General features: G+C 39.4%; 1 protein-coding gene across 7 annotated transcripts in view; it reads right to left on the bottom strand.

Moving 5' to 3' along the window:
- The window catches only part of LOC139737672 (glutaminase kidney isoform, mitochondrial-like), a 98,907-nt gene that overhangs the window by 50,199 nt on the left and 34,646 nt on the right, over positions 1–14,062 (bottom strand). For all 7 annotated transcript variants that reach the window (XM_071648348.1, XM_071648347.1, XM_071648350.1 and 4 more), the window contains 6 exons: positions 13,626–13,717; positions 8,539–8,656; positions 6,110–6,286; positions 4,193–4,324; positions 3,667–3,762; positions 935–1,073 (listed from right to left, as the gene is read on the bottom strand). In XM_071648348.1, the coding sequence (XP_071504449.1) occupies positions 935–1,073; positions 3,667–3,762; positions 4,193–4,324; positions 6,110–6,286; positions 8,539–8,656; positions 13,626–13,717 (754 nt within the window). The remainder of the gene's footprint in view (positions 1–934; positions 1,074–3,666; positions 3,763–4,192; positions 4,325–6,109; positions 6,287–8,538; positions 8,657–13,625; positions 13,718–14,062) is intronic.

The following is a 14,062-nucleotide window of genomic DNA, read 5'->3' as shown; positions in this document are numbered from 1 at the left end:
TAAATGGTTTAAGATGGATGATATAATCATTTGAACTTTTCACACAAAGATTTTTTTATAATCTCGCTGGAGATTCAGTTAATACAGCAAACCATTTCATAAGCAGTTCATAAATAACCTCTTTCTGTCTATCTTCTATCTCCTTTTGAAGTAAGTCACTTCAAAAGAGTGTAAACGTAATTAAGATTTCATAATGGTTGCAAACGCATCAAGTTTTGCTGCAGCTCTAGCCATCCAGTTTGCTTGATGCATTAGCGTTACCACTTATTCACAAAAGAATTGCATATCCTAGAATCATAAGACAACTTGTTCCCTGATTAATGTACATACAATGATAATGCAGAATCCAGTTTGATAGTTGGGGTGGACTCTGATCGAATCAAATCCTATCAAATCATGTCAAATAGATACCTGCATTAATGAAAAAACAACTTAAATGACGTCATCCATTGCATCCTCCCTATGGCATGCAGATTTTGCTGAACAATCGCATGTATTTTTTTCCCTTTTTATCATGACTAAAACATTGTCACTTCACAATAGAAATGCATTTTCAGAGTTTATAACATCATATTTCTTTTCCCAACACTAACAATTGCTACGAAAATCTACAAAACTATGGTAGTTTGGAGATAGAGAAAGTGCCTCATGTTTTTAATGTACAATCAAATAGTGCTCGCACTGCCTTAAAGGGACTGTATAGTACTGGTTGAGGTGAAGATTCAGATTTATAACACTTTTTAGTGATATAATGAGAAACCTCTTATGAAATATGAAAGGGCATGTAATTTCAAGAAGGATTCAATGTTTATTTGATGAAAATTGGCCTTGAAATGGCTGAGATATTCCAAAAAGCGATCATAATTGTTTATACAAATAAATGCAATGGGGCGAAATGCCACACATTTTGACAGATAGAAAAAGCTTGTCCTACCTTCGGCAGCCGCGAGGTGGAGGGCCGTCCGGCTGTCATAATCACACTCCCCCATGTCCATACCCTGTAAGAAGTACTGACGTAGAGCGCTGGCGTCGCCATTGTAGGCACCAAAGAGTAACTTCATAATCCTAGTGGCCTGGTGATCACATGGAGAACACACAAACACATTCTCACATCATTCATTTTGGTTGCACTCAAAGTATCAGGGTGAGGTAGCAGTGTATGTGTGTGTGTGGTGAGCAGGGAGGGGCAAAAATTCTGCTTGAAATATTTACAAGGACGCAGAGCCATGGTATTGACATAAGGGTTACCTTGAAAGGGGGACCTTGTCCTAACCAAGGAGACACTGTCGCTACGAAGGAGACCTTGTTATGTAAAAAGGTTTAAGCCCCAGTTCCACTATCACGATCTGGACCCCAATCTGTCCCGATCTAGCAGATCGGGAGAGAGTGGCAAAAGCGTTCGGGAATCGGAAGCATCGTAGTAGCAGCGTTTGGATGTCGGGGTTGGAGCGGGCATTTTTTTCAGATCGGGAAGAAATTTTGAACCTGTTCAAAATTTCTTCCCAATCTCCCTGATCAAAATTGACCTATTTTAAATCTTACGGCAAGCCGGGAGAGCGTAGTGACAGTGTAAGCACCGCGGGATGAGCGTAACAAGGTCTTTCTGAGCGTAGTAACATCGGCACAAGAACGGGAAGTAAACTTGGACACCGACGTGGTCCCGCTGCTGCGCCGCTCTTCCCTGATCAAAGCACGATCTTCCCGCTTTAACGCCGCTCTCACTATGTTCTCTACTCTCGTATAGAATCAAGGCCCGTTCCTACAACGCTCTCAGTACGCTTCATTCCCGCTTTAGTTACGCTGTTTCCGCTTTAGCTACGCTGTTTCCGCTGTAGCTAAGCTGTTCCTACGCCTTCCCAGACTCAATAAATCATGTCTTCCGCTCTCGCCGCTCTAAAAGGGACGCAGCCGATATGCTGGAAAAATTGCAGCCAAAATGTCTGCCAGAAGAAGATCAAAGAGATCGAGAGGCAAGACCGTTGAGGAGGAGGAGGACATTGTCGCTGCAACTGTCGAGGCAGAATATGAAGAAGGAGCTCAATTTTCGAAGAAGAAGAAGAAGAGATGAAGAAAAAGAAAGCAGCGAAGTGGCTACACAAAGGGCGAAGAAAGAGAGACTGCACGTGATACTAAAAGAGGAGGAAGAAGAGGACAAAGTACAGAATTTTGAAGAATATGAAATCATCTACAACTGGAGGAAGACGCACTATAAAAGCACAGACATCAAGAACAAGCCTTGGAAAAATCAGCACGTCTTTGATTAACAATGCATTGCTGCAAAAGAACCGTGAGATGAGGAGCCTCTTCGAGGTCCACAGTATATTTCTTTGGTTCTGCATGCTAATAAGTTGACTGACTGAGGATCGACAGTCGAATCGGGGTACATCGGGGCACATTGGGTACTTTTCAGCTCTCTGAATGGGGTAACAGCGGGATAAGATTGTATAGATCGTTCAGAGCATAAATGCAGCGTGCATCGATCGGATAACATCTGCAACATCGCACTGACAGCATAGCTACATCATTCTAAAGCGTAACTGCAGCGGCAGAGATCGTAATGTCTCATTCCCGATCATCGTAGTAAGAGCGTAGCAAGCACGTGGTAGTAGTAACTGCAGCATTCTTAGAGCGTTCTAACATTGTACTGTGTCCAGGTTGGCTCAGGTTTTACCCGATCCTTCCCGATCTGAGAAAATTGTCAAATCGTAGCGAGAACGGCATAGTGGAACGGGGCTTAAGAGATAAAGAAGGCACCCTCAGTGTCTGACTGCATCAAGGGATATGTATCTTAGGCCCTCTGGCCAAACTCTTGTATGAGAGTTGATAACAAATATTACCTCACAAAGAAACATGCAATGTGACCCTACGCCAATCAGAATAAAAGATCATTTCACGAAGGCCCCTGAAAAACGATGTTAATTGCAGTAGATTGCAGATGACAAATCAACAAATTTCTGTAATGCTGTGTTTTGACAGAGTATTAGCTGTAAAGAAGCACTTAAGAAGTTTGATTCTCCCTATCACAAATAACTGTACCTAAAAACTTTGTGGCTAGCGGGTGGGTCTGTTCAATGACCATACATTGTACGCTACCCAAAAATGAATTAAGGTGATCTTGCGCACCCACACACAATGCATGAAGGGCATTGACTTGTCCATTTGCAAGTAATACAGAGATACTGTGCGCAGGCACAGACAGAGCGTATATGTGGTAATCACATCTAATTCATCCATTTTTATCATGATTAAAAATTGTCACTTCACAATTAGCAATGCATTTTCAGAGCTCATAACTTTATTTTCTTTTCCAAATATGTAACAGCTGCAGAGAAAATCTACAAACTATCATAATTTGGAGATAGAGAAATACATTGTAATGCTCCATGTTTTTCCTGTACGATTAAATAGAGCTCGCATTGTGCACCGGCACAGCATTGTCAACACACTGTTACAGATATCAAATAGCACCGCCGCTGTTTAGAGATTTTTACAGTTATATGCAATAAGGAGAATGAAGATATGCAGTCAGAAACTACACACTGATTCCTATGTAAGACGATCCAGGTATCAACCGCATCAGAATCAGACATACTGTAAACTTAGTGACCTCCTATCCCTCACCCTTGTCAATATGTGGTCAGAAGGTGACCGGTACTAGGTCTTTACCTGGCTGTGTGTTCGCTGAGTGACTGGGTCTATCTTCTTGGCCGAATGATGCCGCAAGTTGTCATAGTTGTGGAAGTTGAAGTGCGTCACTAAATCCTGCAAAATTGAAAACATAATCAGCATGTCATATTCGGTCAACGAAACCACGCAAAAATAGTAAATTATTCTACCAAAGTCATGCATTAACATCATTCTGTATCATTCAGAAACTGCAGATATGACCATGCATGAATATGACATTTTTTACACAATTATATGGTATCTATGAGCTAAAATATTGGTAATTGTGAATAGACATGAAGACAATAAAAAAAGTCAAAGTAAAAAAGCAGATTTTGTAGCCAAGCAATGAGCATAACAGACATGCTTGAGCAAACTGCTTCTTGGTCTTCTGTGAAATACAGGCATAGCGAGAATCATATAACTGTCATTTTATTTCTTAATAATGCAAGGCAAATAAAATTGTACAGCATCCATACATTGTATGTGAACCTGTGCTTGGTCACACATGGCTTTCCATACACACCTGACAGAACTGGATGCCTCTGGAGCTGTTGCCAAAGCGATCAAGCGGAGGAGCCCAGAGCATGATGCCCATGATATTGGGAACCACCAACAAGATGCCACCAGATACTCCAGACTTGGCTGGCATTCCAACCTGAGAGAGTTTAGAGCAAGGGATGGTGAACTTTTAATTCTGGCAAATTTTACTTTTTCAAATTTATGAAATTCTTCAGTCGAGATGTTTTCATTGCAACTGATTGACAAACTGCCCTGCATCGACATCAATAAGCCCATGTACGCCCATGATTTTTTATCATGGCTACTACTACAAAACACTGATTAATTCAGTGCTTACTTACGTTGATGCAGGGCAATTTGTCAATCAGTTGCAAATTTTACTTTTGTAGTGTCATAAATGTGAACACTGCTTAAAGGGATGGTACAGTATTGGTGGAGATGAGAAGTGGGCTTTTAACTTTTTCCAAGATATCAAGAAAAGACTTATGTAATAGTACAGAACATACCATTTTAAGAGAAATTCAAAGTTTATTTGATGAAAATGGGGTTTGGAATGACTGAAACATCCAAAAACAAAGTAAAACAAAGCGATCGTAATAAAAGGTGGGTCCCACACTTTATTAGAATCACTCTGTTTTGGATATCTCAGCCATTTCAAAACCAATCTTTATCAAATAAATGTTGAATTCCACATGGAATGATATAGGCTCCTTCATATTTCATAAGAGGTTTCTCATCTCACCAAAAAATGTTAGAAAACTGAAATTAGGTCTCAACCAAAACTATTCGATCCCTTAAAGAAGAACAATGATTATACCGGGGTACTTGTTTCTTCATATAACGGGTCCTACTAATGTGACTATTACATGTTTGTCTCAAGAAATCATAAGACTTAGTAGCATAAGGATACCATAGAGTGGGATGGTTAGCCCGGCTAAGATATCTTTGAGAGCTCCATAACAAACAGTGTACAGCTCTATCACTGATCTCTACATGTATGAAAGTAGACACTCAGCTGAAGATGTACCGTATGTCAAAAAAAAATTACAATGGGACCATCCGCAATGATAACTTTAAAAATAGTGAATCAATCCTAGTGCAATTTCAGGGTATGAAACTATAACTCATTGCCCACATCTTACAGAAAACCCCATTCGCTTTGCTTCAGTGGTCAAAGAGAAATGAGGAATTTTGTAGAGTATGTCAGGAATCTCTTCCCTCAAAGTTATGTCTATGGTGTGTACACATTAATATGCAGTTCCAAGAGCATCCAAGTGCCAAAATTGGAAGAATCAGACTCATGACATGCTTTACAACAATCCACATTTCTCTGTGACCGCTTAATCAAATTGAATGGGGTTTTCTGCAAAATAGAGCTAAGATGTTATATTTCAAGACCCTGAAGTAGCATTTGGACACTTTAATCACATTGGGTGTTATCAATGCGAAAATCTGATTGTAATTTTTTTTTTGACATACTGTAGAGTCAACTGTTACCAATTAGCGTGTATGCACACATTCGTTGACACGTGGCTGATGGGTGCTGTTCGTGGATTTTGAATGAATACCGGTGGGCAGCAAATGAAGATGAAGTGAATCGGACCATCCATGTTTCCCCACGTTAATCCAGTAAGGTGTGACACAAATCGTCGCTGGGGTAACAAGACCTTGTATCTGAAATTTTGGTGAAAATGACTTTTTTGGATAAATGGTCAAACAATGGGATAAGTGATGTCCTGTCCAAATCCCAACTGTCTTACTCCAAAAATGAACCCACCGTGGCATGTCACAGGAAAGCCTTTCCCATTCGCTTTAGTGCTTTGGCCGCCATGTTTTTGGCTCTCCTGAACATTTGACATTTTGTAGATACAAGGTCTTGTTGCCCCAGCGATGAAATATTTTCTACCACATGCCTACTCACCTGGAAGGCAAACTGTCCCGAGAAGTCATACATGCCACAGGACAGCATGAGGCTGAGGGTGTCCCGGACGGCCACAGACTCAAAGACCTTCTTACCGGTCAGCGGACAGATGCCCCCGTTGGCCAGAGTGGCTGCAATGATACTGGCCGACTGACAAGTGATCTCCAGTGAACAAATCTGTGTGTAGTAAAAAAAAACAAAAACAAAAAAACAAAAAAACAACACCGGAGGGCTCTAAACATTAGTAAAGTCACGATTCTGAAATTCTAAACCATACATAGTTCTAAAAAGAGCTCAAAATTCATCTTCCACTGTTTGGAATTTGCTAGCGATGCACTGAAAGAGGTCTACCAAGAAACCTGCCTGACGAGATTTGCCAGGATGACGAGTTGTTTTGGAGTATTTTGGGATCAAAGGTGTAAAACAATGTTAAAGGGTGTGTACAGTTCTGGTCGAGGTGAGGATTTAGCTTTTAACGTTTTGCGAGATACTCAGAAACCACTCTACGAGCTGTCAAAGAGCATGCAATTCTAAGGGGTAAGGAGCATATTTTTTTCACACAAGAATATTTCAGAGTTACAAATTATTTTGAACCAAGAACTTACTCTGATGACAAAGTGGTTTTATTCAAATAAACTTACAATTAATGTTCAAAAAACTAATTATATGTTATTTACCAAGAGAAAATGTAATATTGATAATTTTTCTGTCAATATCTGTGCCTCTCAGGTAAAACGTGTGTCGGCTTTGAAGTTTTTAGGATTAATACTTGATGAAAATGTTACCTGGAATGCTCATGTAAATAACCTTTGTAATGTGTTGGCAAAGAATATTGGTGTTATGTATAAATTAAAGTCAATGCCTAAAGTGTTTTTAAAAATGATTTATAATTCAATTGTTTTATCACATTTGTCATACGGGATCATAATTTGGGGCAATGCATCAAAAACCCAGTTGAACAGAGTTTGTGTCTTACAAAAACGTGCAATACGTATTGTACACCATGCTTCATATCTTGCCCATTCTAAACCAATCTTTCATTTGTATAAGATGCTGCAATTTTATGATATTTATCTTTTACAGTTGGGTATTTTTATGTATTTATGTTACAAAAAGTGCCTTCCAGAATCCCTTTTAGATTATTTTTCGCTGAACAGCACTATCCATAATTACGAAACAAGAAAGTCTGCAAACTATCATCTATATCACATGCGCACCTCATTTTTCAAAAATTCAGTTATATATCAGGGCCCTCATATATGGTATTCTATCCCTAGAGAAATTAAAGCATCAAAATCCATAAATAATTTCAAAATTAGATATAAACACTTTTTATTGGAAGATTACAAACATAGTTAATTCAAGGCGTATTTTTGTTGTTGCTGTTTTCTGTGTTGTTATCGTCCATACCTCCGTAGTTTTCTTTTGTAATGATTGCAATGGTTTGACTTGTTCTGTTTTGTCAACTTAACTGACATTTTTTTTCTTAAATATGTCAAAGGTATGTACATGTTACAGTAAAATGGGTCAGCTACTCACAAGGGCTTTTCCTTTCTTGCTGCTTCCCCCACCAATGGCATTGTCTCTGTATGTAGTCATACCGCCACATTATTTTTACTTTTATGTCGTATGTCCAATGAATTTTTCTCTTTTTGTATCTCATTTTGTACACTCATGTTTTATTGTATGCTCTGTATATTTTTAATGCTTGGTGCAAAATAAACTAAACTGAACTGAACTGAACTGGGTATCAAAAGTTTATTTGATGAAAATCGGTTTTGAAATGGCTGAGATATCAAAAACAAGGTGAAACAAAGAGATCCTAATAACAGGCGTGGCCTGTAGTCTTTTATTATTATTACTTTTTTGGATATCTCAGCCATTTGAAAACCAATTTTCATCAAATAAACACTGAATTCTTCTTAGCATTACATGCTCTTTCATATTTCATATGAGGTTTTCCATTATCTCACTTAGGAATGTAAAAAACGTGAATCCCCACCACAACCAGTACTGTACAACCCCTTTAATCATAGGCATATGACTTTTATTCCTCCCTGTTCAGCATTGTGGGTAGATAGTGTTGTGTGATAATTTGGTCTTGCCCAAACAATTATATTTTCAAACAAGCTACAGCACAGTATGGTACACTTTTGGGCCTCTTTGCATTCAAGCACTCTGTGGCACAATATGGCATGGTCTAGTCACTTTTGAGGCACAATGGGAAGTGGTCCACTTTTGGCACTGTTCGGTACGGTATGGTGCACTTTCGAATCGTTTGAGCATTCCTCTGGCACGGGTATGGCACGTTTCCAGAGAGCGCTCGAACACATCCATAGTACCATTCTTTTTTGCCCCTCACTCACTCTCTCCCTCCTCTTCAACCCCCCCCCCCCCCACACACACACACACACACTTTTCCTTCTTACCTGGAAGTAGAGGTCTAGGACATCCAGGGGATCAGCCCCCGAGGGGTAACAGTTGTAGTCCTGAAGGAGGTAAGAGAGGGCAAAGTTCCTGGCACCACTTTTCTTTTCTGACAGGAACCTGTTGTGAGATATAGTAGAATAGACATGTCAAGGGGTCTGTCATGAAAAAGGAGCTACTACACAAGACATCATTATTTCAAAACATATGGGACTGCAGTATTCTGCTCCAAAACTGTGGAATCTATTACCTTAAACTCTCCTCAACCAGCAGTTCTTCAACATCTCCTCCTCCTCCTCCTCTTAAAAAAAATCCAAAAACTCATGTTCCAATAATAATTTCCTTGTGAAAAGAGCATTTGAACATATACATGGAAAATGCGCTACACAGGGTGGCCCAGAAAAGATCTTTAATTTCAGCAGTATTGTTGCAAGTATGTCATTATTTTGCATACTATTGGAAAGGCCATTCTTTTTTCCAATAGAGTTACAACAAGTTCTTTAATTTTGGTTAATGTGTTATGATTTTAGGACCATTTTTGTGAACTCCTGCAATTTTCAAAATGTGATCATTTTGCACTCTCAGAGATACCGAAACCAGTGAGAATTCCGGCTTGCCATAGAACCAGTAGCATTCACAATTTGTGGAATGTGGACAACATTACGCAACATTGCACTCCTAGCTCTTTACTGTGAATGGAAGAGGGAGTGGGAGGGGCGGAGGGTGTGATTGTCATTGTCCGTTATCATTGTGAATGAGACGACCTGTTGGGCTCATTGAAATGATAGATTTAGTGGAAAACAGCAAGGTTTATTCAAAGGCATGATTGGCAGTGATGTGAGTTCATGAGTGGTTTAGGAATAAAGCTCGTACTTTTAATTAAGTACACATTGATAAATACAATGAGAACTGAGAATATTGCTGTGTCAGTTTATGAACGAATTAAGGGGTATCTCACTGGGCTTGAAACTAGTTCGTGACTGCAGATTTTGTTAGTTGCTGAGATGTCTTTGCTAGCCTACGACTCTGAGACATCTATTGTGAAATTACAGTGTCTCCGAGCATTCGCAAGAAATTTAAAGACACGATTTAACAATGTGGCTGACTGATTTTAAAAATTCTCAATATGAGCTGTCACCAACTAACTGATAATCTGATCTGCGAAATTTTGCTTATGTGTGACCAAAGCTTTAGATATTAAAAGCATTCAGAGGCTAATCGGCCCTATAATCACCTTCCGCGATTGAAAACCACCTAACGATTCAATTAATAGTAGTCGATGACCAGTCGGCAACTGATTTCGTTTATGTGTGACGAAAGCTTTAGATAACGATTAGATTATTAGCAGTCGACGACCAGTCAGTAACCAGTCTTCGACTGGTTTTTGCTTATAATGGGACCATAGATTAGATATCAATAAAACCTTTGGATGGGTTATGGGTCCCGTATTCGCCGGCCACGGCACTGTAACAACGAAAGTTGTGCAGACATGTGTGCTGACAAAGCAGGCAAGAAAGTTTATGCATGACACGTACCTGTAAGGCAACGTGGCGTTTCATCCACAGTTTTCAAGCAAAGAGCGTGCCCTTACGGTCCCTACTTATATCAAGACGGTCTTTCAGACACGAGAAGACTATTTGTAGGAAGATTTCCTCAAGCCCGTCAGCCTTCCAAGAGCACCATCCTACGGAACTATCGCAAATATGAAGAGCACAGAACCAGTTTGAATTTGTGCCATGGCAACTTGGGACGTTCAAGAAACGTCCGTTCGGATGCCGGAATCACCGAGTTTCAGCAGAGCATTGAGGAGGACCCGCACCAGAGTAAGAGGAGAAACAACCTGGGCATATCTAGATCATCGTTCTCCCGTCTCATCCATGACATCAAATTTCATCCCTATAAGATCCAGAGGAGGCATGGTCTTGTTGCGGGAGACCATGAACAGCGGGTTGCTTTCTGCAGGTGGTTTTCTCGGATACGTTTTTGACAGTTAATCTTTCCTTGTATGTGTGTTGGTATTCATAATTAGTTACATGAGCGTACGTATTATGGGAGTACGGGACCCAGTTTTCCAGTAAGACTGTCACGTCTCTCCCGAATATTTTCTTCCAGGCAAACCCTGCAGGGGGGCTCTGGTCATACTTCTTTGCAGGCACCGTTCCCCCAAGTGTTTAATACACGTTACGCAACATTGTTACAGCCCAGCCCCTTCCTTGTATGCCGTTGCCCGTAAGAGTCAATGTTAAAATGTTTAATGGTGTCATAACTTTAACTGGCAAAGTGTCAATAGGGCTGATTTGAAATTAGTGGTTCATCTCATTCTGAGTTTGATGTTTATGATTCTCTTTTCTGTGAACATCGATAGCATTTTCCAAGTAAATTCTGGTAATATCGGTCATTTTTACATCATACAATTGTTTGTCCATGTATTGAATCTTTATTCAGGACAACGAGAGGCAAATCCTCAATGGTGACGAGGTCAAGTTTCCCCTGAATGGACAGGTCAACAGCCAGAATGTCCGGGAGTACGTGGAGTACGCACACCCGCCAGCCAACTTTAACACCGATATCAGAAATGACGTGCGTGATGCACTGCACTGTTGGTGCGGACTCATACAAGCGACGCACACTTGATTGGGCCGCGATTCTTCGAGGGAAGCATACAAGGGAAAACTTATGTGGACATGATCAATGACTACTCCCTCCCTGAATGCGGCAGACTTGGAGTTGAACTGCACGACATCTGATGGTTCCAAGACTGTTGCCCGGCGCACAGGACGCTAGCTGCTCAGTAAAGACTGCAAGAACTTTTTCCAGGTAGAGTGGTGGCGCTGGGGCATGCCATCGAGTTCCCCCCTCGTTCCCCCGACCTCACGCCCCCTGACTTCTTTCTCTGGGGGTTTGTGAAGTTGGTCGTGTACCAACCGCCATTCGCGCAGACTCCGCCTGTATTGCGCGAATGTGTGGTAGCAACTCTGAGAGATGTACGCAGGGCCGTCATCATTCGGTCCGTAGCCGACATGTATCAGAGAGCGCAACTATTCGTCCAGTTGGAAGGGGCACAAGTGGAGGGACAAGCAGCTGGGAACGTCGAATAAGTGTTGGCATGAAAGATATTAGATTTATGCTACACGTTTTTGGTTTGGTTGGTCTTTTTTATTACTGCGTAACTTTCCATTCCCTGCAATAGCTGAATTGTAAACAGGATGTGCAATGAAGTTAGAGTTTCATTTTGGTTGTGCAAGTTTATGTTCGTCCGTCAATATCAGACTCAAATAAACGAATGAGTGAAAATGGAACTTGATCTTGTGTTTTTCTCATTTATACTTAATACTTATCTAAATAGATTGACATGAATATGTTCATGTCAAATAGATAAAAACATATTTTTCCACTTTATGTTTGTAACTTATATTGCTTTAAGTAAGTCAGCATATAATCAGCTCTTGTATTTAATCTAACGGAATACGCACGTGCAGTTTCATTCAATAGCAATATTTGTTAAAGATGTGTATTCAAGTTTGTTTCTATTTTTGTGCAATATCATTTAATAGCATTATTTGTTAACGATGTGTATTCAAGTTTGTCTTTATTTTTGTGCAACATCATTTAAAAGCATTATTTGTTAACGAAGTGTATTAAAGTTTGTTTTCATTTACATGTCTCTATTTTAACTAACATTTTTTTAAAGTTTGCGTAAAACATCTTAGTAATAAATTGGTACTTATCTATTTTTGATTATTTTACAAAACCCATCAGAGTAGCCCTGCAAGGAATGAACATTCATTTCCAATGGGGCACTGGTATGACTTTAAGAACAAAGTTTATAAAATAGATATTAATTCTACACATCTATAAATTGAATAACTTATACAATTTCCATCTTTGGATAAAAATATCCAATTAAACTGTTTCTTTGAGTTTGACTCATTTTCATTTTGTACTGCTTTTCACTGTGTGAATAACTTGGAGTCATTGTGAAATTAGACATGAGAAAAAAATCATTGCCTGAACGTGTTTCTTTAAACGTGAACGTTGATGTCTCTGTGCGTGTGTTTCAAATCTTTGTTTGAGAAAAATCCACTCAGAAATGGCTGAAATATTAATAAATAAAAATCGAGTAAGAGACCACAGCCTGCATTTTTTGCTCAAATTCAAATGAACCTTTGCAAAGAAAATCTACATGATTTACACATATTTTGTAATTTTTGATAGATTTCAATATTAGTTTTATGACAAAGAATGGTGTCAATCATGCCAATGAACAGCAAATATCTTTCATATACTTTAAAAAAGATTGTTAGTTAATTGATCATAAGTAATCAATTATGAATTCATTTATACAACTTTAGCCCATACATTGCTTAGAAGGAAAAATATTAAGGTACCAAATATTTTGAAATGTCATATGTGTGCAGTTTATCATAAGAATATACTGTTAAAATGAGGTTTGGAGAAAATTTCAATTTTGAAACCACTACAAAACTATCCCTTTAAGAAACAAAGAAAGATATGTGTTTTTAAGCAAAATACACTTGTATTTCTTTTTCAATTAGTTGACGACCACTGTTCATGTATACGTGGCTGTGTGCAGTGGTGACAGAGATTCGTTTGTGCGTTTTGTTTTTGTTTCTGTTTTTGGTGTGTGTGTGAGTGTGTGTGTGTGTGTGTGTGTGTGTGTGTGTGTGTATGTGTGTGCATTTGTGTGTATGTTGTGCTGCATTCTCTGATGTGTGTGTGTGGGGGGGAGGGGGGTACTCGCAGTGTGTTAGGGAAGAGTGGATATAATGTGTGCATATCATAGAACTTGCATGGGATGTACCCAGTCACAAGCACACACATGCACACACATGCATGGGATTTGCTTCATCCACTTACCATATCAATTGTACATAGGATTTTTTTTTTTTGTTTAACAGTTATCATTTCTGTAATCCACCAAGTCGAAGACATTTATGACATAGATTCTTTGTATTCAGTCATTTTGTTTCTTATCAAAAACAAAAAAAATGTAATGGCTTTTCAGGTAAACCTGAACATCACTCATCTTTCAACTCTTGCTGATTTCACTCTCAGATAGACTACTTACGTGGCATTGCTGAAGCCGATGTATTCTCCTGCCGCTGCTTCCTTGAACTTGGACATGATGAAGTCAAATCTGTCGGCTGGGTTCAGCTCAGGCTGCGCCCATTGAACACCAGGGTAAGAACATATTCAGGAAACATATCAGATACTGACAAATATTTTCTTTTCTCTTAACATTATATTTGGGGATTGAAAGTGTCAGAAATCAAATCAATATACAACATCCAATAGTGGTTAAATAAATCCTAACAATGCAACACAACGAAGAATTTCATTTGTAAGCTGTGTTTCTCAATATCATGACACATTGCATATTATATAGTCTGTGAGTACCCCCACAGCCTTATTGGTGTCATGTACCACGAGTCATGTACCACAAAAGGCAAAGGAAATATGTGACCCGCTACAACAAAAGGATCCGTAAGTCAGGGGAGGAAAATT

This window comes from Diadema antillarum, unplaced genomic scaffold (assembly GCF_040938485.1).
Source record: "Diadema antillarum isolate AM-2024a unplaced genomic scaffold, OU_Dant_1.0 seq00000698_RagTag, whole genome shotgun sequence".
In the NCBI taxonomy this organism is placed as follows: domain Eukaryota; kingdom Metazoa; phylum Echinodermata; class Echinoidea; order Diadematoida; family Diadematidae; genus Diadema; species Diadema antillarum.
The sequence above is the reverse complement of the archived record's forward strand: the minus strand, read 5'-3'. Positions and strand labels throughout refer to the sequence as shown.